Source organism: Pyrus communis, chromosome 4 (assembly GCF_041283825.1).
Source record: "Pyrus communis isolate YQ-2024b chromosome 4, ASM4128382v1, whole genome shotgun sequence".
In the NCBI taxonomy this organism is placed as follows: domain Eukaryota; kingdom Viridiplantae; phylum Streptophyta; class Magnoliopsida; order Rosales; family Rosaceae; genus Pyrus; species Pyrus communis.
The window spans coordinates 15,178,792-15,202,110 of record NC_142568.1 but is presented as its reverse complement, the minus strand read 5'-3'; the positions used below and the strand labels follow the sequence as shown (position 1 = coordinate 15,202,110).

The 23,319-nt window shown below is 40.6% G+C and overlaps 1 protein-coding gene across 2 annotated transcripts; it reads left to right on the top strand.

The window, feature by feature from the left end:
• The first annotated feature begins 14,336 nt into the window (after positions 1-14,336).
• On the top strand, positions 14,337-21,054 carry LOC137723534 (calcium-transporting ATPase 1, endoplasmic reticulum-type). 2 transcript variants are annotated; one of them, XM_088692598.1, is made up of 10 exons: positions 14,423-14,604; positions 14,839-16,260; positions 16,464-16,536; positions 16,641-16,762; positions 17,433-17,714; positions 17,822-18,199; positions 18,591-18,700; positions 18,929-19,157; positions 19,264-19,846; positions 20,805-21,054. In XM_088692598.1, exons 2-9 carry the CDS (start codon positions 14,845-14,847, stop codon positions 19,843-19,845), a joined length of 3,192 nt encoding a protein of 1,063 aa, XP_088548724.1. In that variant the 5' UTR covers positions 14,423-14,604; positions 14,839-14,844; the 3' UTR covers position 19,846; positions 20,805-21,054. The 2 variants fall into 2 exon arrangements, with proteins under 2 accessions (XP_068318836.2, XP_088548724.1); XM_068462735.2 differs by lacking the exon at positions 20,805-21,054 and having other exon boundaries at positions 14,337-14,604; positions 19,264-20,106.
• The last annotated feature ends 2,265 nt before the right edge of the window (positions 21,055-23,319 follow it).

Here is a 23,319-nt window from a genome sequence, read left to right as displayed (position 1 = left end):
TTCAAAAGGGAAGAGTTCCTAACTTCGTACTACATATGGTCAAGGTGTGTCCAAAGTTAGTCCTAGTCATGGACATGGTAAAAGATTAGATGCATACGTCAATGAGATTCCAATTTGACATAAACCCCAAAACAGATATATAACTAGGGAGGGGCAAATATCCATTGGTTATGGGTAACCGCGGTTACCCGTTCATTTAAATTAAATGGTTACGGTTATGGGTAACCGTTTAGATAAATAAACGGTTATGGGTATAACTGTTTACCCGTGAAATTTAAATGGACGGTTATGGGTATTAACCACGGTTATAAACGGGTAACCGTTTACCCATTTATTTTATATATGTAAAATTAACACAAATCATGTTCTCAATCCAATAATACTAAGCACCCAATAAATTAGTAAGGAATTCATCGTTCATTCTCTCAATAACACTGCAACAGGAATGATGATTCTCAACATCAAGGAATTCATCAAATTAATTTAAATTCCTTGAGGGTAACCGTGAAATTGACAGAAATGCTTTGACAGAAATGTCTTCTAAACAATTTTTGTAACCCAATAATTGTGACATCCCGTCCCGGGATTTTTAAAAACGTACTAGTGAAATGACATTTTAGCCCCTAGTTCGTTTCGTTATTTGGTTCTGGTTGTTTTGTGTGGTGTTGGCAAGCTGAGGGCCACACACACACACTGTCTCACTGTCTCCCTCTGTCTCTCTCTCTCTGTGAGTTCCCCGAGCCCCATTCCCTTTCCTCCTCTTCGAAAACGTACGGACAAACCCACAACCACCCTAAACACTAACAGATCGAGGGAACCAAGGACATATTTAAGCTCGTGAGGTCGAGGGGAACACAACCGTAGCAATTTCAGGTGAGAAACATTTAGTTTTCACGTCGATTCGACGATGTTCGTTGTGAGCACTGTTCATGCAAAATTTATACGTTGAGTTTTTGAACTTTTGAAGCTTGTAGATGTGTTGGTGAGGTCCCAAGGAGCCTCGGAGTGCTTCGTTGGACAAAATTGGACGTCGGGATCGTCCTGTTCTAAGTTGGCCGGTTTTGGAGAAATTGCACAGGTATAATCTCTTAGTTTTAGCCCTTAAAACTTGTTGGGACTTGTTCTACTAGTCTAGGGCTTTCATTTGGTCCAAGAATCACGAAAAACGGTTGAAAAATGAGTGAGAAAACCTGAGTTGCAGGTTTTCCCAGTTTCCGGCGCCGGCGACGTTGTTGGCGATCGAAGGAAGAAGGCGAAGGAATATTCCGTCAATTCTGACGGAATATTCCTAACGCCGTTAACGGAACCAGTTAGATTTGACGGAATATTCCTGACGGCGTCTGTTGACACCGTCAGTGTGCCTGGCACGTGGCCGCGCGTGGGTGGCGCGTAGGTCCGTGCCTGTGCTGGCGCGTGGGGGCGCGTGCGGGGTCCAAAAATTATTTTAAAAATATGGTTGTGATCCTGAGGTTGTGTAGAGCACGTTGGTATATTCATTTGTCCATTTTGAGCAATGTATGAGAAGTTATTACGAGAAACAGGTTATGTGCTTTAAAGTTAACGTTTTTATAGTTGTTTCGCATTTAGGTGACACGTACCCAGAGGACGAGCGTGCACATGCGAGACAGGGGGGCTACGACCCTTCTACATACCAGTGAGTGGGCTTTTGTTTTCCGTATATACCTATATACATTTATATTCCCAGAATTTGATTAAAAAGGGTTATTTACATTATGCCATGCACTTTATTATTATCGTTTATGCATCATTGCATGCATTATTTGTGGCATACATATACATATGCATATGTCATATATATTTATATGTGGGTGCTGTGGAGGCATAGGTAAGTGCCAGGTAAGCGTTAATTAACGATTGCATTAAATAGTGGTTAGAGATGCTTAGAGAGCTCATAACCTGCACCCCCGGTGTTAGTGCTCCCGCCCAGAGTAGGGCACAGTCCTTCACGTGTTGTTCACCTCCCGCACCATACGCTCAGCTTGGATCCAAGCTAGGTGCATAGGCTTGTCGTACAGACCACAGTAGGTGGTTCCGACTCGTAGGTGACCCGCGATTATTCGCACAGCCCTCACGTGATCGTAGCACTAGAGCGTATATACGTGTTACACCCAGGCCTGTCGTACAGACCCCTTTAGGTGGTTCCGACTCGTGGGCAGGTTTAGATATTGAGTTGAGATTTGAGCTCTATATGCAGCCGTACAGGTCACGTTAGGTGACTCCGGCTGCCAGAGGATTGTGTGATTGATATGACTCATACCTGAGCACTTGCATATCATGATGAGATTTTGACATGGCATATATTGAGCATGAATGATATACCCTTGAGCATGACTGGCATATCTATACATACGTATATATGTTTATTTTCTGGGAAGTATACAGGTTTTACGGCGAGGGGTTAGATTGTATTTTGCTAAATGGTTTTCAAAGAGCTTTGTTTTTGCCCACTCACGCTTTTGTTTTGCGCCCCTCCAGGTTCTAGTTGCTTAGCCGTTGCGGTGGTTTCCCTTGAGAGCTTTTCGGCGTTCTGACAGACATTCCACATTGTAGGGTCGCCTTCGGGCGTACTGCTGTTGTCGTTTTATTTGGACTGCTATAGACCTGCTCTGAATTTGTATCGCACTAACTAGCACTTATTCTAGTACTTGTTTGCTAGTTTTTAATTATTCGTACTTTTATATTACTACTTACTAGCTTCCGCACGTGCACATGGCTACGTCACCTTTGTGTGACGGCCAGCACGCTCCGATCTCGGTCGGGGTGTGTCAGTTTGGTATCAGAGCCTAGGTTTGGCAGTCCTGTGTCCTTGTGAGTATTCTAATAACTTTGGTGTCTTCTGTCAGAACTATGCCGCCTCGTCGGGAACCCCGTCGCTCTTCTGAGCCTATGTTCCCCGATATTACTCAGTTGGGGGAAGTTTTTGCTACAGCCCTTCAGGCAGTGATGCGCCCTCCCCAGAGGACTCCTCTGGAGACCATGTACAATCTGAAGTTGGATAAGTTTAAGGGCAGTGAGGGGCCCGAGAGCGCAGAGCGCTGGCTAGAACACATAGAGAAGACTTTCCGGGTGCTGCATAATCAGGGGAACTTGCCTATGGAGAGGTGGGTCGAGACGACCGCTTGGTTTCTGGATACGGAGTCGGCAGCTTGGTGGGAGCAGGAGTTTCGTAGGTTGACTCCGGATCAGAAGATTGATTGGAATGTTTTTACGGGGTTGTTTAGGAGAAGGTATGTGCCCCCTGAGTATATTGACCGTAAGAAACAGGAGTTTTCCGAACTGAAACAGCGGAAGATGTCAGCGAATGAGTACTACCGTAAGTTTACGGACTTGTCTCGTTACCATCCTGATGTCGCTGGTAACCCGGCGGAAATGCTGCGTCTTTTCCGGTTAGGCACCAGGAAGAAGTGGCGTTCTATGACGTCTACTGTCCACAGCGAGACTTACCGGGACTTCTATGAGATTTTGTTGAGGATCGAGGACTCCGAGAATATGTCGAGCGATACGGATGAAGAGAAGGACGGCAACCAGAAGAAAGATGACAAAGGCAAAGGTCAGGCATCGCTCGGGACCCGCCAGACTCAGAGCTTCAAGAGAGGTGGAGCTAGTTCTAGTTCTTCGAGTGGTGGCTTCAGTGCCACTGGACAGGGTCGTGGAGGTAGATTTTCTGGTGGCGCTAAAGGCCAGAGGCAGGGCGATGGTGGTCGAGGTAGAGCCCCTATTTGCCGCAGGTGTAACAACCGGCATTTCGGCGAGTGTAGACGTGGTAGCAGCGGTTGCTTCACGTGTGGATAGGTGGGACATAGAGCGGCGAATTGTCCCCAGGGTCAGCAGCAGCAGAAACCACAGCAGACCTTTATGCCACCGCCTGCACCGCTCCAGCAGATCCAGGGTCCTAGTAGTTACGGCCAGACGAGTCGAGGTGGTGCTTACCACTATCAGGGTGATGCTGTCCCTTATGCTCCGGGGCAGTATCAGTATCCCCAGGATCCCTATTCCCTGGGTGGCTATCCCCAGTATTCGGGTGGCTATATGCCGTATCCTCCAGCTCGAGCGGGTGGTTCACAGGGGTACCAGGGAGGACAGTATCAGCAGGGGGAGATTGCCACTAGCAGTGCAGGGTCTTCGAGACAGTCAGGCCAGTCCAGTCAGGGGCGTGGTGCTCAGGGACGCGGCGTTCAGGCGAGCCGAGGCCGCGGCGGGCGTCAGCAGGGACAGGGGCGTCTTCACAATATTTCTCTGCAGGACGCTCAGAACAACCCAGACTTGATTATGGGTACGTTAAACATTCTTGGTTGTTTTGCTAGAGTCTTAATTGATTGTGGAGCTACACATTCCGTAATTTCTCATACGTTTGCTCAAGTGACGCAACCTCGCCCCACACCTCTAGGATATGATTTAGAGTTTGTTATGCCTAGAGGAGAAAGTTGCATTGTAGATTGTGTGTACCCAGGGTGTCCAGTGATCGTAGAAGGTGTTGCTTTGTCAGCCGATCTTATCCCGTTAGATATTGTGGACTTTGATGTGATTCTGGGCACGGATTGGTTGCACTTCTATCGTGCCAACATTGACTGTTACGGGAAAGTAGTTACATTTCACCGACCTGGACTACCTGTGATTACTTTCGTGGGTGAGCAGAGTGGGGTGAGACATGGCATTATTTCGGCGCTTCGAGCGAAAAAGTTGTTAACTAAGGGTTGTCAGGGGTATCTGGCTCATGTGGTACTGGATGAGACTGTTACTAGCAGAGTAGATAATGTGAGAGTGGTCAGACACTTCCCTGATATATTTCCCGAGGATTTACCTGGGTTACCCCCAGATCGAGACGTAGAGTTCACCATTGAGTTGATTCCAGGTACAAATCCTATTTATTTAACTCCTTATCGTATGGCTCCCGCGGAGTTGAGGGAATTGAAAGTTCAGCTGCAAGAGTTAGTGGATAAGGGATTTATCCAGCCTAGTACTTCGCCTTGGGGCGCTCCAGTGTTGTTTGTGAGGAAGAAGGATGGAACCTTGAGGCTGTGCATCGACTACAGGCAACTCAATCGGGTGACGATTAAAAACCGTTATCCATTGCCTCGTATCGATGATTTGTTCGATCAGCTGAGAGGTGCTTGTGTGTTCTCTAAGATTGACCTGAGGTCTGGTTACTATCAGCTGAAGATCAGTAGGGATGATGTCCCTAAGACGGCGTTCAGGACTCGTTACGGTCATTACGAGTTTCTGGTTATGCCATTTGGGTTGACGAATGCACCAGCCGCCTTTATGGATTTGATGAACCGAGTATTCCAGCCTTACTTGGATAGATTTGTCATTGTCTTCATTGACGATATTCTGGTGTATTCTAAGTCGAAAGCGGAGCATGTTCGACATCTTACTTTGGTGTTGAAGAGGTTGAGGGAATACCAGTTATATGCTAAGTTTAGCAAGTGCCAGTTCTGGTTAGACCAAGTTGCGTTCTTGGGGCACGTCATTTCTGCTCAGGGTATTTTGGTTGACCCTCAGAAGGTTGCAGCGGTAGAGAGTTGGGAGCAACCGCGAACCGTCACCGAGGTGAGAAGTTTCCTTGGTTTGGCGGGGTATTATCGGAGATTCGTTAAGGATTTTTCGGTAATTGCCTTGCCGTTGACGAGGTTAACGAGGAAGGATGTCAAATTTGAGTGGGATGATAGGTGCGAGCGGAGTTTCCAACAGTTGAAGCATTGTCTCACTCATGCACCTGTTTTGGCACTCCCAGACGATAGTGGTGATTTCGAGGTTTACAGCGATGCTTCCTTGAATGGTTTGGGATGTGTATTGATGCAGCATGGTAGGGTGATTGCTTATGCTTCGCGGCAGTTGAAACCTCATGAGTCGAATTACCCTACACATGATTTGGAGTTGGCTGCTATCATTTTTGCGTTGAAGTTGTGGAGGCACTATCTTTACGGAGAAAAGTGCAGGATCTTTACAGATCACAAGAGTCTCCAGTATCTCTTTACTCAGAAGGAACTCAATCTCCGTCAGCGGAGGTGGTTGGAGTTGCTCAGCGATTACGATTGCACGATTGATTATCATCCTGGTCGTGCGAACGTAGTGGCTGATGCACTTAGCAGGAAGTCACAGGGCCGTATTAATGCGTTGTACGCTAGTCGTGCTCCTCTTTTGATGGACTTGCGTACTACGGGAGTAAGGCTAGAAGCCGAAGATCGAGATGTGGCATTACTTGCTAATTTCCAAGTTAGGCCGATACTTGTTGATCGGGTGCTTGAAGCCCAAGTAGCTGATCAGGAGACTCAAGAACTGATTCAAGCTCGAGAGCAAGGAAGGAGGCGAGACCTCAGAGTTCGTGATTCGGATGGCATGTTGATGCTAGAAGGTAGGATGTTCGTGCCTAATAGTGTGGAGTTGAAGAAAGAAATTCTCGATGAAGCACATATCTCGGCTTATGCCATGCATCCAGGAGCTACTAAAATGTATCATACCATTCGACCATTTTACTATTGCCCGGGTATGAAGAGGGAGATAGCCGAGTATGTGAGCAGGTGTGCTATTTGTCAGCAAGTTAAAGCAGAGAGGAAGAAGCCGTTTGGGTTGTTGCAGCCGCTTCCCGTTCCAGAGTGGAAATGGGAAAATATCACCATGGATTTTGTGTACAAGTTGCCGCGTACACAAAACGGCTTCGACGGCATTTGGGTTATCGTTGATCGACTCACTAAGTCGGCTCATTTTATTCCAGTGAGAGAGAAGTATTCTTTGAGCCGTTTAGCGGAGTTGTTTATCTCGAAGGTTGTGAAGTACCACGGTGTCCCTGTGAGCATTATTTCGGATCGAGATCCACGATTTACATCGAAGTTTTGGGTAGCTTTCCAGGAAGCTTTGGGCACGAGATTACTTTATAGTACGGCATATCATCCACAGACCGACGGGCAGTCAGAGAGAACTATTCAGACTTTGGAGGATATGCTGCGAGCTTCGGTGTTGCAGTTTGGTGACGCTTGGCACCAGCAGTTGGATTTGATGGAATTTGCTTACAACAACAGTTTTCATTCGAGCATTGGCATGGCGCCATTTGAGGCCTTGTATGGCAGAGCTTGTCGCACACCGTTGTGTTGGTCAGAGGTTGGCGAAAAAGTTTTAGTGGGTCCAGAGATTGTCGAGGAGACTACTCAGAATGTTCAGGTGATTAAGTCTAACCTGAAAGCAGCTCAGGACAGGCAGAAGAGTCTAGCGGATAGGCGTGCTACGGACAGAACATATGAGGTCGGAGATTGGGTATTTCTGAAGCTTTCACCGTGGAGAGGTGTTGTGCGGTTCGGAAAGAAAGGGAAGTTGAGTCCCAGGTACATCGGACCATACGTGGTCACAGAACGAGTTGGTGAGGTAGCTTACAGGTTGGAGTTGCCTCCGGAGTTGGCTAGAGTGCATAATGTTTTTCACGTGTCTATGCTCCGACACTATGTTGCTGATCCATCTCACGTGATACCTCCTCAACCGCTTGAGATTAACCCAGATTTGACGTATGACTAGGAACCGGTGACGATCATTGATTGGAAAGAGAAGGTCCTGAGGAACAAGACAGTGAATTTGGTGAAGGTTCTGTGGAGAAACCATTTAGTCGAAGAAGCTACGTGGGAGACAGAAGACCGGATGAGGGATTTGTATCCTCGTTTATTCTTTGGCCACTAGGGGCTGCTGCTTGGTTATTTTGAATTTCGGGACGAAATTCTTTTAAGGTGGGAAGGTTGTGACATCCCGTCCCGGGATTTTTAAAAACGTACTAGTGAAATGACATTTTAGCCCCTAGTTCGTTTCGTTATTTGGTTCTGGTTGTTTTGTGTTGTGTTGGCAAGCTGAGGGCCACACACACACACTGTCTCACTGTCTCCCTCTGTCTCTCTCTCTCTGTGAGTTCCCCGAGCCCCATTCCCTTTCCTCCTCTTCGAAAACGTACGGACAAACCCACAACCACCCTAAACACTAACAGATCGAGGAAACCAAGGACATATTTAAGCTCGTGAGGTCGAGGGGAACACAACCGTAGCAATTTCAGGTGAGAAACATTTAGTTTTCACGTCGATTCGACGATGTCCGTTGTGAGCACTGTTCATGCAAAATTTATACGTTGAGTTTTTGAACTTTTGAAGCTTGTAGATGTGTTGGTGAGGTCCCAAGGAGCCTCGGAGTGCTTCGTTGGACAAAATTGGACGTCGGGATCGTCCTGTTCTAAGTTGGCCGGTTTTGGAGAAATTGCACAGGTATAATCTCTTAGTTTTAGCCCTTAAAACTTGTTGGGACTTGTTCTACTAGTCTAGGGCTTTCATTTGGTCCAAGAATCACGAAAAACGGTTGAAAAATGAGTGAGAAAACCTGAGTTGCAGGTTTTCCCAGTTTCCAGCGCCGGCGACGTTGTTGGCGATCGAAGGAAGAAGGCGACGGAATATTCCGTCAATTCTGACGGAATATTCCTAACGCCGTTAACGGAACCAGTTAGATTTGACGGAATATTCCGTCAGTTTGACGGAATATTCCTGACGGCGTCTGTTGACACCGTCAGTGTGCCTGGCACGTGGCCGCGCGTGGGTGGCGCGTAGGTCCGTGCCTGTGCTGGCGCGTGGGGGCGCGTGCGGGTCCAAAAATTATTTTAAAAATATGGTTGTGATCCTGAGGTTGTGTAGAGCACGTTGGTATATTCATTTGTCCATTTTGAGCAATGTATGAGAAGTTATTACGAGAAACAGGTTATGTGCTTTAAAGTTAACGTTTTTATAGTTGTTTCGCATTTAGGTGACACGTACCCAGAGGACGAGCGTGCACATGCGAGACAGGGGGGCTACGACCCTTCTACATACCAGTGAGTGGGCTTTTGTTTTCCGTATATACCTATATACATTTATATTCCCAGAATTTGATTAAAAAGGGTTATTTACATTATGCCATGCACTTTATTATTATCGTTTATGCATCATTGCATGCATTATTTGTGGCATACATATACATATGCATATGTCATATATATTTATATGTGGGTGCTGTGGAGGCATAGGTAAGTGCCATGTAAGCGTTAATTAACGATTGCATTAAATAGTGGTTAGAGATGCTTAGAGAGCTCATAACCTGCACCCCCGGTGTTAGTGCTCCCGCCCAGAGTAGGGCACAGTCCTTCACGTGTTGTTCACCTCCCGCACCATACGCTCAGCTTGGATCCAAGCTAGGTGCATAGGCTTGTCGTACAGACCACAGTAGGTGGTTCCGACTCGTAGGTGACCCGCGATTATTCGCACAGCCCTCACGTGATCGTAGCACTAGAGCGTATATACGTGTTACACCCAGGCCTGTCGTACAGACCCCTTTAGGTGGTTCCGACTCGTGGGCAGGTTTAGATATTGAGTTGAGATTTGAGCTCTATATGCAGCCGTACAGGTCACGTTAGGTGACTCCGGCTGCCAGAGGATTGTGTGATTGATATGACTCATACCTGAGCACTTGCATATCATGATGAGATTTTGACATGGCATATATTGAGCATGAATGATATACCCTTGAGCATGACTGGCATATCTATACATACGTATATATGTTTATTTTCTGGGAAGTATACAGGTTTTACGGCGAGGGGTTAGATTGTATTTTGCTAAATGGTTTTCAAAGAGCTTTGTTTTTGTCCACTCACGCTTTTGTTTTGCGCCCCTCCAGGTTCTAGTTGCTTAGCCGTTGCGGTGGTTTCCCTTGAGAGCTTTTCGGCGTTCTGACAGACATTCCACATTGTAGGGTCGCCTTCGGGCGTACTGCTGTTGTCGTTTTATTTGGACTGCTATAGACCTGCTCTGAATTTGTATCGCACTAACTAGCACTTATTCTAGTACTTGTTTGCTAGTTTTTAATTATTCGTACTTTTATATTACTACTTACTAGCTTCCGCACGTGCACATGGCTACGTCACCTTTGTGTGACGGCCAACACGCTCCGATCTCGGTCGGGGTGTGTCAATAATACTTAGCAAATATTATATTTACCTTCATTGGTAACAGTTAAAAATATCGTCTGTAAATTATTATTTCAATTATTGGAATGGTATAAGGACTTAAAAAATTAAAATATGGAAATGTATGATGAATGTACCTATAACGGTGTTTAATTGTCAAAAAAAAGAAAATTATGAATTTTTTTTTTTAATTTTCAAGTTGTTAAAAAACATGTAGACGGATGAAAAATGGGTAATGGTAAAAAAAAAAAAAAAAAAGAAAAAAGATAAATGAGTTAAAAAGGGTAAATGGGTAAACGGGTATTAAACAGTCAGTTACAATTAAATGGGTATGGTTAACCATTTATAAACGGTTATGAGTATGAGTGTAACCGTTTAGGTAATTACCCAACGGGTAAATGGTTATGTGGGTATGAGCATAAACAGTTATGGGTAAATAACCGTGATTACCCACCCGCCATAACCGTTGCCCATCCCTATATATAACAACTAATACAGTGGGGTGCGATTGCAATGATACGTAGCACTCATTTTCTGCACCACTCAATGCTACGTCTTGTTGAAGAAAAATCATGAAGAATATAAAATCTTTGTTAGAGAATGGAGTCTCAAATCGAAAATATAACTAAATAACAGCTTATATGTGGGAGGTCTACTTCTAATAACACTATAAGACTTTTTATGTAAAACTCATATCTAATATAGGTGTTAAGTAGGACAATATCGATAATGTTGGTGGTAGACTATATTTAAGCCTAAAAGTTTATTAATTTTTTCAAAGGCACCCACCAAATTTAGGGTTCATTCAAAATTACTTATGTAGAGAGTGTGGATGTGTACAAGTGTTTATTAGAAGTACTTTTATTAGAAACAATTTAAAATACCAGAAATTCAAGTGTTTTATGAAAAGCATCGAAAAATGTTGCATGAATAAGTACCTAGCAGGTGCTTGCAAACTTGGGCAATAACTCATAAATAACATTCTTTAGGTCTTGTTGATGCTTAGCGTATAGCGTTAGTGATTGGTGACTATTGATGCATGTCGAGGTCATAGTATATCGTTCACGCTAATATTAGATTTTGTGCGTTATAGTAGGCGAGTGTCACCAACAAAATTCATATTCTTAATATATACACATAAATGACTTTGGGAGAGTGGTGGATATGTCACTTCTGTTTACCACACTGCATTTTGAATTCGAATTTTCACCTCCTCTTAATTAGCTCAAAATAGAAATGTATTTGTAATAACTTTAAAAAAAATGTCTTTGATCCAATATCAGTTTGTAGTACCAAATGTTCAAATTATGTTTTGTTTTGGGGTTGTAATATAATTTTTCTTTTTCATCACAATAAATAAATAGAATCGATCAAATTTATTTATTTATTGATGGCGATCGATCAAATTTATGATGCACATAGGTATTCAACCACTACCTTTGATGATCATGATCTTTTTCTTGTGTTTTTCTTGTGGCTCTTCTTCCTGGAAGCTTCAGGAAAGGGATCTTCTTCGGATCCCTTCCATCTAATCCTCCTTATCAAATAATTCAGGCTTTTTGATCCAACAGCTAAAATTATTATAACTTTTAGAGGGGGCCCTATTTTTAGACGTTTGATCAAATTTCAAAAGCCTGTATTGTTTGATAAGGAGAATTAGGTAGAAGAGATCCGAAAATAATTCCCTCCCGAAGCTTCGTAGTACAAAGTTCGATGGTGTATTGCATTGAAATGCTTTAACTTTGCCCCAAGTTTTCATGCAAGACTTTATTCCGTCAAAAGGGAAGCCTAACCTCCTACCGTACATGGTCAAGGGTTGTCCAAAGTTAGTCATAGTCATGGTCATGGTAAAAGATTAGATGTATACGTCTATAAGATTCCAATTGACATCAACCCCAAAACAGATAATGTAACAACTCATATGCCGGGGTTTGACTTCAATGCTATGTTACACTTATTTTTTGTACCATTCAGTTTTATGTCTTGTTAAAGAAAAATCACGAAGAATATATAATTTTTGTTGGAGAATAGAGTCTCATGCGAAAATATAACAAAATAACAACTTATATGTGGGAGGTCTACTTCTAACAACACTAGGACTTTCTATGTAAAACGCAAATTTAATATAGGTGGTTAAGTAGAACAATATCGATAATGTTGTTAGTGGATTGTATTTGAGAAGTTTTTTACTTTTTTCAAAGGTGCCCACCAAATTTAGGGTTCATTTAAAATCACTTTTGTAGAGTGTGGATGTGTACAAGTGTTTATTAGAAGTACTTTTAATAGAAATAGTTTAAAATACTAGAAATTCAAGTGCTTTATGAAAAGCACTGAACGGTGTTGCGTGAATAAGTACCTAGCAGGTGCTTGTACACAGAACACTACTAAAACTCATAAGCACTTTTAAATTGTTTTGTCAAATTTTAGTAACAATGTTCTAAAAATTTCTGACTAGGCAATAGGCAGCTGGATTTCGCTTTGATTAATTCATAGGCTTTTGAAAATTAAGAAAGAGCGCCTAAACTTATTTAGGTGCCCGCCTGGACCTGCTTAGGCACATGCCTAGGTTGCGACCTTACTTAGACATAAAATAATGTTAAATAAATTTTAAGAAACTTATTGAATATTTGGATGAACACTCATTATGTGTTTGTTTCCTATGTTTTAATTATGTTCTAATACTTTATAATCTATATGTCATTCTAATTTTTGTGTTTATATATCCAAATACAATTATGTATTTTTTACTTATAAGTAGACATTTATTTCTATTTTATATAATAAATTTAACTAAAATCTCTGGATGCCACTCGAATAGGGTGTAACACCTTTTAAAACCTTGTTTATCAATAAAGTTTTTGGTTGCCAAAAAAAAAAAAAATCTTTTTGTTACCATAAAACGCTTTTAATATCTCCAAAATCAATCCCGAGCAATAATACTATTTTAATACAATTGATCTTACCTATAAGCATCCCAAGTAGTGGGATAGTGCTTTGTTATTGTTGATCTTACGTATAAGCACTAATAATCCTTGTTACTACAAACAACAATACTACTTTAATTTATACTTGAGAAATGATTTTTTGAATCTAAGATATAGTATGGTAATGTGAAAATATTGGTAAATGAAAGAATTAGCAAATATTTTGGTTGTTTTTGCAACGAGCCGTTTTTCTGAGTACTAAATTAGTTGCGAACTCGTTAGTTTCTAAAAGGAATTGTTATTAGTATTCCAAAAATTTCATTTGGCACTCCAAATTTTCTATAATTAGAAAGAAAATACATTTGTGAGGAGTGTATAATGAGATTTTTGGAGTGTTAATAACAATTTCCTTTTCTAAATTCGAACATAAAATTTTTCACTTAGAACTGTAGAAGAATAATATTAGACTATAGCACTAAATTGTATGCAAATTTTTATTTTTAATGAGTCATTTTATATGTGTTAAAGTGTGATCTGGATATTAAATCTTTTTCAAGTATGTAGCCAAAGCCAAATAAAGAATTCATTGTCAAAAACTAATTAGTACTACGATATAACGGTATTACTCTTCGTTTGTAAATGAGAAGTCTTAGGCTTGATTTTTGCCAAAGACGAATTTGAAACACATTATTACTAGTCCATTATAATAATAAGTTGATCCATTCTTCTTAAGGTAGATAATATTCTTCATTAAAAAAGAATTATCTGTCAAAATGAATTCTAAAATTTATTAAAAAGTAAAATTAATTATGAGGGCATGAAGGGAACGAACCGAGAAGATGTAGACAAAATATTTACTTTTCTAATCACCAAAAGGAATCACCAAAAAAAATTAATTGTGTTGCAAAGATTAGTACATCTCTTTAATCAACGGTCAAACCAAAAGATAACATCTGATTGGACCTTCCAGATTGACCCGGCTCTGTTTGTAACACAAAAGGACTGCAGTTTAATAATTTGTACGTTAGCTACCAAACAGAAATAATTAAAAATCCTCTTACGAAAAGATTTTTCAATATGATAGATATATAGATTTACAAAGTGGTATATTATGTATCATTATACAAATACAGTGAGATATGTGTGTTAAAAAATTAATAACTTAAAAAATAAAATTTCTTCTTAATTATATAAAAATATGTGATATATCATTCGTGTTCTCAGTAAAAAATTTTTCATCGAAAAGGAATGAAGAGAAAGGACACCACCCCCGCGTGAATAGGACCTTAGCCAATAGCAACTCAGGATCCACGACATTCAACCAATAGCGTCCCGCCACATCACCTACCCGCCAGCTGTCCCCCAGTCGAACGACGTCATCCGAGCGTTGCGTTTTCAATTTAATTATTTTAAACAGCATACGATGCTTCCCCGAAATTGTGATTAGCCTTAATCTCGATCCTGATTAATTACGATATCGATCTGTTATATAATTAGCGAGAGAGAGGGGGAGAGAGAGAGTGTGCGAGTGGGAAGGCTGAAAGCATATAAGTGGTAGTGGGAGGCGCACGGCAATCGAAGATTTTGATCTGAAGCAATTTCTTGTCTTTCCCATCGAATTTTCTTTCTTTGTTTCTTCATTTTCCTAAGAAACAAACAGAAAATTTTCCTGGGAAGCAAACAGAAATTTTTACCGAGGTACGAAACCGGACCCTCTCTTCTGGAAAACTCCGTTATCTAGGAGAGTCAAATCCCTAAAACAGTTCGATTCCTTGTCCTATTCTTTCGCTGTTTTTGAATTTTCTTTCCGGAATAGAATCGACTTTTCCAGTCTTGATTCGATTAAGGGTTATTGAATTCGGAAGGATTGAAATTTTTATCTCACTGAGAAAAGTTATCGTTTCTCTGTGTGTTGATTTGTGGTTGTGGTAGATCTAGATGGGGAAGGGAGGGCAGGATTTCGGTAAACAGAAAGAGGATGGAAACCCTAGGCCGGTGGACGGCGATGTGTTTCCGGCGTGGGCGAAGGAGATTTCGGAGTGCGAGAAGCACTTTGGGGTTAACAGAAAATTAGGGTTGGGATCGGAGGACGTCGAGAAGCGGCGGGAGAAGTACGGATCGAACGAGTTGGAGAAGCACGAGGGGCAGTCGATTTGGAGTCTGGTTCTGGAGCAATTCAATGATACTCTGGTTCGAATCTTGCTTGTGGCGGCGGTCATTTCTTTCGTTCTGGCTTGGCTGGATGGAGAAGAAGGCGGCGAGAAGGAGATCACGGCGTTTGTGGAGCCGCTGGTGATCTTCTTGATCTTGATTGTGAACGCGATTGTAGGGGTTTGGCAGGAGACCAATGCCGAGAAGGCCTTGGAGGCGCTGAAGGAGATTCAATCGGAGCAGGCGACTGTGATTCGGAATGGGAGTAAGGTTCTGAATTTGCCGGCCAAGGAGCTTGTTCCTGGTGACATTGTGGAGCTTAAGGTTGGGGATAAGGTGCCCGCTGATATGCGTGTTGTGGAACTGATTAGCTCAACTTTGAGGGTGGAGCAGGGTTCATTGACCGGAGAGAGTGAGGCAGTGAATAAGACTAACAAGCCGGTCTCTGAGGACGCAGATATTCAAGGGAAGAAAAATATGGTTTTCGCAGGGACGACTATTGTGAATGGACATTGCATATGCTTGGTTGCACAGACAGGAATGTCGACTGAAATTGGGAAGGTGCATATGCAAATCCATGTTGCCGCGCAGAGCGAAGAAGATACACCACTTAAGAAGAAGCTTAATGAGTTTGGAGAGATGCTTACAATGATAATTGGAGTGATTTGCATATTAGTGTGGCTCATCAATGTCAAGTACTTCCTTACTTGGGAATATGTCAATGGATGGCCGGCAAATTTCAAGTTTTCGTTTGAGAAGTGCACGTATTACTTTGAGATTGCAGTAGCATTGGCTGTGGCTGCTATTCCTGAAGGTCTGCCTGCAGTCATTACAACGTGCTTGGCGCTTGGTACCCGTAAAATGGCTCAGAAGAATGCTTTGGTCCGAAAGCTGCCTAGTGTTGAAACTCTGGGATGTACAACTGTGATTTGTTCGGATAAAACAGGGACCCTGACGACAAACCAGATGGCAGTGGCAAAACTTGTAGCTTTGGGTCCTAGACCTACTATACTACGGAAGTTTAAGGTGGATGGAACTACATACAATCCACTTGATGGTAAAATTCATGACTGGCCGACTGGTCGTATGGATGCTAATCTTCAAATGATCGCAAAGGTAGCTGCTGTCTGCAATGATGCAGGCATTATCCAGGCAGAACAGAAATATGTTGCCCATGGAATGCCTACCGAGGCAGCTCTAAAGGTTATATATTTTAACCCTTTGTTATTGACTTTTTTAGGTGTTTTGATATTGTGCAATTCATTAATAAACTGATTAACATCACATAGCAAAGTGCCTTCTTAGTACGTACCATTCTCAGAGTACATTATTTCCTTGCTTGTGATGACAATTCATTTTGTTAGAGAACTCTGCTTCATATTGAATATTTTGTTTTGTCACTTCAGGTTTTAGTTGAGAAGATGGGCCTTCCCGAAGGATCCAAGGGTGCGGAATCATCAAATGAAAGGGATTTGCTTGGTAAGTTAAACTTCCGATATAAATGCTTGCACTTTATCTGTTTTGTTACAACTTTGAATTGGTAAGTTTACATACTCTGATACTATGTTTATATCTTTTGTCAGGTTGTTGCCAGAAGTGGAGTGAATTGGAACGCCGAATTGCAACCCTTGAGTTTGATCGTGATAGGAAATCCATGGGTGTAATTGTCAATTCCCGTTCTGGAAAGAAGTCATTGCTAGTGAAGGTTCGTATTCTAGTTTAAGTTTCAACAACTTCATGAATTGTTATGTTCATTCACTGTATTTAATCTAACATCCAAATTGTGGCATGCTCTGATTTTATGAAACTGGGAAAGTTTGAAGTGTATTTGTGAAGTAAGGTGTAAAGGGCGAATGATTCATAAGGAATGAGTGAGATTTAAAAGAAGATATATTTATTCTCATGAGAATGTTAAGGTGGAAGTTATGCTACACTGATTTTCTTTTTCACCAAAGTCTCCCTCTTTTGAGACTTTGCAAGCTGTGTATCTGTCAAGGCGCTAGGGTTTCTGTTCAGATGTTTATCAACCATATGTTCGGAACTGAAAGTTTTTGTAGTTGAATTCACCTTCTCACAATATACTGAAATTGCATATTCAGTTGTGCTGTATACTCTACTGTTAAATTGAATATTCGTATTTAAATTAGAAGTTACAAGCATGAACAGCAGAAGGGACTTCACTGTTTTTCAGTTGTATTCCTTATTTTTTTTTCCCTCTAGTATTATGCTGCTTGTTTCCTCTCTGGTATTAAATGATAAGTCGAGCATGAGCAATTGCGTTGCCCTTCATACTCCCTTTCTCTCCCTCCATCTTTAAATAAAAAAATATCTAAGGAATATTGTGGACTTCTGAATGAGGTGCTGCATTATTGCAGGGTGCTGTAGAGAATTTGCTGGAGAGAAGCACTAAGGTTCAGTTGCTTGATGGCACTGTTGTACCTCTGGATGATAGCTCAAGGAACTATATCATGCAAGCTCTTAATGAGATGTCAGCTAGTCCACTGCGCTGTTTGGGTTTTGCATACAAAGATGAGCTTGGTGAGTTTTCATCCTATGATGGTGATGATGATCATCCAGCTCATAGACTTTTACTTGATCCATCCAATTATTCGTCAATTGAGAGCGACCTTGTTTTTGTTGGCCTTGTTGGACTGAGGGTAAGTTGTAACATGGCTGTTGTCTACATCTTTTTAGTCATATATATCATCACAGTATCTTCATTTATTGAACTAACTGTGATTGTTGAATTTAAATTTTTTTAAAGGATCCGCCAAGAGAGGAGGTTTTTGATGCAATTGAAGACTGCCGAGCAGCAGGAATTCGTGTTATGGTAATCACTGGAGATAACCAGAACACAGCAGAAGCAATATGCCGTGAAATAGGCGTGTTTGGGGCTGATGAAGACATACATTCAAGAAGCCTTACAGGAAAAGAGTTTATGGGTCTACGTGATCAGAAAGCCCATCTAAGACAAGGTGGTGGCCTTCTGTTTTCAAGGGCCGAACCAAAGCACAAACAAGAGATTGTGAGGTTGCTCAAAGAGGATGGTGAGGTGGTTGCTATGACTGGTGATGGAGTGAATGATGCACCTGCTTTGAAACTTGCTGATATTGGGATTGCAATGGGTATTTCTGGAACTGAGGTATTTATTTAGTTAGTTTCTCTTGTTTTGTTTTTCTCATGCCTACTTCTTGGGTTACCTATCTTGGCATTAATTAAATTTTGATGCCCTTTGATTGGAGGAATGTAATTTTGTATGAAACCTAGAGTTAGTTTATAGACAAAGGTTTTTGCATGAACTAAACCTTCAAATTATAGTGAGGTCAAATGAGGCATAGTTTCGTTAGTTCTATGTGATTTCATTCATAGATTTAAATGGAGTGTCCCGTGAAACAGGATCTGTGTTACCCACCCATGAATCTTAAGAATACGGAAGCGTGAATATATTGTAAATCACTTTTTGTAAATGTCCATGTTTTTTAGCTTAAGTTACTCATTCGTATCATGAACTTTTCATTTCTTTGCAATTGCAGGTTGCAAAGGAAGCTTCTGACATGGTTTTGGCTGATGATAATTTTAGCACAATTGTTGCAGCTGTTGGTGAAGGCAGATCTATCTACAATAACATGAAAGCCTTTATCAGGTTAGCATTTTTTAGTATCATACATATTGATATAAAAACTTATGAATGATTGCCTTTTGAAGCAATCACGTATCGTCATACATTCTAATATTAACATTTATTCTGGAAACTAATATTAGCATTTAATCCCAGAAATTTTGTTAGCTTGCACAAGTAGTTTTCCTCTTTTTGATGCTTAAACATGTATGTTTTTTCTTTCAAGATTTGAAGTCTTAAACCCTGTTTCAGGTACATGATCTCGTCCAACATTGGTGAGGTTGCCTCCATTTTCTTAACAGCAGCATTAGGCATTCCTGAAGGCCTCATTCCTGTTCAGCTCTTGTGGGTGAATCTTGTTACTGATGGACCACCTGCAACAGCACTAGGATTTAATCCTCCAGACAAAGACATAATGAAGAAGCCCCCACGCAGAAGCGACGATTCACTTATCAGTGCCTGGATATTATTCCGCTATATGGTACCTTACTCTTTCTTCCCATTTGTTGCATTTTAATGATACAGTTTGGCGAATTTACCTGAGAACTTTCTTGATAATTTTTTCACCTGAATCTTTGTCTGGACAGGTTATTGGGATGTATGTTGGACTGGCAACTGTAGGCGTATTCATCATTTGGTATACACATGGTTCCTTCCTTGGTATTGACCTCAGTGGGGATGGCCACTCCCTTGTGACTTACTCCCAACTTGCTAACTGGGGACAGTGCTCATCTTGGACAAATTTCACCGCTTCACCCTTCACAGCCGGAAATGAGGTCCTCTCCTTTGATAACCCCTGTGATTATTTCCATTCTGGCAAAGTGAAAGCTATGACACTATCCCTCTCAGTGTTGGTCGCCATCGAAATGTTCAACTCTCTCAATGCCCTTTCTGAGGACGGAAGCCTGCTGACCATGCCCCCATGGGTCAACCCCTGGCTTCTGGTGGCCATGTCTGTTTCATTCGGCCTGCACTTCTTGATCCTGTATGTGCCATTCTTGGCTCAAGTATTTGGCATTGTGCCCCTGAGCTTAAACGAGTGGCTTCTGGTTTTGGCCGTTTCACTCCCAGTGATTCTTATTGACGAGGTCCTCAAGCTTGTTGGAAGATGGACAAGCGCTTCTCAAATATCCAGGAGGACAAAACCATCAAGGCCCAAGACAGAGTGAGGTGAGTTCCAGACTTCCAGTAGGTTGATAACTCTCGTCCGAGAGGTGCGCACTCTTAATATTTGTTTACCCGGAAAACGGGTTTTACATCTGAGGCAACAAATTTAAACCGTGGGTCTTAATTGGACTCTCTTCCCGTTTTAGTCAGGGATGGTCTGGCTGTTGGAAGAACTGTTCAGCAATATCTTTTTCTAGGTTTTTTGTATAACTGGATAACTTTGCCCCCATTTTTATTAGTGATGCAACACTAGAATTATGCAAGTCTTTATCTTTTGCCTCTTCGAGGATGATATAGGTCACCTGCCAACTTGGATTTCGTATTGATACTTGCTTCCTTAGTAATCTGAAACCAAATGGAATATTTTCTCAACCATAAATCTCCCATGCCGTTCGAAACCTCTTAAAATAAAACGTCGGGAAAACAAAGACGACGCCCGACTAACAAACTCTGGAGTTGTAAGAAAACAAGAGTATGGCGCAAGGGATGTGTGATGAGGAATTTGCGCAAATGCTTTCATCTATTTGGTTGTTTAGCTGTCTTGTGGGGCAAGGTTTTGAGTTGTTGACTCAGCTGGATTACCAGTTTTGCTTTCAACAGTGAGACTGCCCGACCCTGGCTGAAATGGTTTGATTTATCTAGAAATTCATCTTCAATTGAGGACTCTATTATAATTTTATGGAGCTCATTGGGCCATTATTTGGTCAATAGGCATCAGGCTGGCTAAATGTAGCTTCCATCTGAAACCTTTATTTAGGCCTAGCTTCTTTATCACAATAATTGATTCAATTCAACGACCAAATTTGAAAATATACAATGGTAATTTAAATAAATTAACCAGTGAATTTAACGTATAAACATAAAACTAATAAATTATTGAGAGGGTTATGTGTATCCTCTTTGATTGGAGATGATGTATTAGTATGCTTGACACTCTTCGTTTAAAAATATTTTTTTGCAGGGTTATAATTCTGGACAGGACTATATTTATCATTTTCAGTTGGAAATGACGGATGCTATATGTCAAGCTTTTGGAACGACCCTAGATTCTTTTGATATAAAATCTACGCCATTCGTACCAAGAAAGAAATAAAACATTATGCCGTTGCAAAAAAAGATGAATGTATTCTTTTGGAACCTAATTCTATGCCTATTGTAAATTCTACTCTTGTTCTTATTCTCTAAAGATTTGAGGCATTGTTTCGTACCAAGATGAAAAACCAACTATTCAAAGAAAATAAAATAAGGAGAAAGTGCAAAATGGAAATATAACATTGTAGGGTTTATGAAGAGTCGAATACTCGTGCATAAGATTTAGATTTAGCGCTGGTTTGGTCAATTTTCACTTTTTATGCTTGAGATATAGAGAAATTGTTTGAGGAAATTTAGTGAGAATGTAGGATGATTAGAGGCATGGGAAGAAATAAAAGAAGAACGAAAGAAAACAGAGTATTGAAAATGAAAACAACTTATATAAGTTTTTATTGTCTACCTTTCTTTGTATATTTGTTCTACATCTCTCTCACATCCTTTCCACTCTTCTTCAATCCTTATTTTATTTTTATAAACGATAACATTAGTGGATTAAAGTGTTAGTTATTAGGAGGAAGGGGGGCTGTGAGCGGGTTGAATGCGCACCATGGTGCATAGGCATGATTATTTTCCGTGATAATATTAAAACATCATTTGCTCTTCGTTCCTCGTTTCTCCCCTATGCTTTTCGCATATATTAAGCACAAATGTGAAATTTAAAAATCGAATGATTATAAAATGGACCCTCGGATTTTTCGGACGAGACAAGGAAGCACTAACAAAATTGTTTGGTTTTATATTGAGAGGAGAAAACCGAACTCAGAACATTGAATGTTTTAAGAAAAGTGTCACGTTAAATCATGGGTTTTATGTGCTGAGCACCAAGAGTTGACCCCCAATCCCATTTACATAACAATGCAACACAAATGGCATTAGCTCAGTGGATATTAACTACTTTTTCCATCCATTTTATTATTTGATATTTTCTCGCCTACAAGGACCAAACCATACAGTGAGTCCACAGTAGATGTAACATACTTACCTAACCATGACCAATATCATATGCTAGGAAATAATAATTAACAAAGAAAAGGTTAATAGGTTAAACTACTAATTAATTAGCTAGGAACTTAAGCTAAAGGTATCAAAGCAGGACGTGGAGAATGGGGTTTTCGTGAAGAAATGGAGGCGTGTAGAAAACAGATTAGGAGGCTTAGGTCATCCCTCCTCCATGTCAAAACAACCAAACCCGTAAAAGATAGAGCTAATAGTCAGAATTCATGTTGAATAAGCAAAAAATTGACAAAATTAAATATGACATATTGTACGACTTCATTTCTAATTATATTGAGATATTTTGTAATATGAAATTAGTACAAATGGTATGATATAGTCAGAAGGAGACAATTGTGGTGCGAGTAGTGGTGAGCCGCTAAGTTGACATTAACATTTGATAATTTCTCTTTTCACATCACGTATTTTTAATTTTTTTTTTTTTTAATTTTTTTTACGAGGGGGAAGATTTCGATACTATTACAACAATTTAAAAAAGGGAGAAGTTTAGAATCCAGAACACATAAATAGAACTCAATACTATATTCACTGGAATTTTGAACTATTGTTGCAACCAATTAGGACCCTAGGCAATTGCACGTCAACTTTTTAATTGAAATGAGAAAAAGCAACCCTAATTATCCAATAAAATGAGTTTGGTGAGGTCAAAATTAATAAAGGATAAAAATTGGGGGTTTTCTTGATTTTGATGGCCAACCTATTTTGTCGAGTAGTGGAGGGGAAAATTGGTGACATTAATTAATAAGATTACACAGTAACAATACTAATAAGATTACACAGTAACAATACAGTGAAACCTTAAAGTAAACTATAAAACTTTCAGCCTGGTTAGAAGAGTCCTTTTGGCACAACTGAAAACTCTTTTAGATAAGAATTATTTTTAATTTTTTTATAATATTTGACTAAAATAGATAAAACTCCCTTCGCAGATTGGAAATGCTCTTATGGTGCTTGCTTAGTAAACATTTGCACATAAACATGTAGGTGCCCTGAACTTACTGAAAATTTTCACGTGTTATATACACTTCTTCGGTTGCATGCATGTATGTATTCATGGAGAATCTTACCAAGAAAATGTCATACAGACACTCCGTTTGTTCATACTATATATGTGATGAAGCACTTAGTAGTGAACACTTGAAAACCTGAATGTAGTACTAAGCAGTTGTTAATTTCGTCATACTTCTGTCTTTAGTGTTGAAAAATGTTTGAAGTTCGAATTCCTTCTCCTCCAATAAAGATTCAAAAAAGAAAACCTTATTTTAATACTAGTTAGACGTTAGTAACTTAGTCTAGTGATACTTTTGTTCTCAAAAGATGTTTCAAGTTTGGAAGATTTTGAAAGATGATTCAAAAAAGAAAACCCAAGA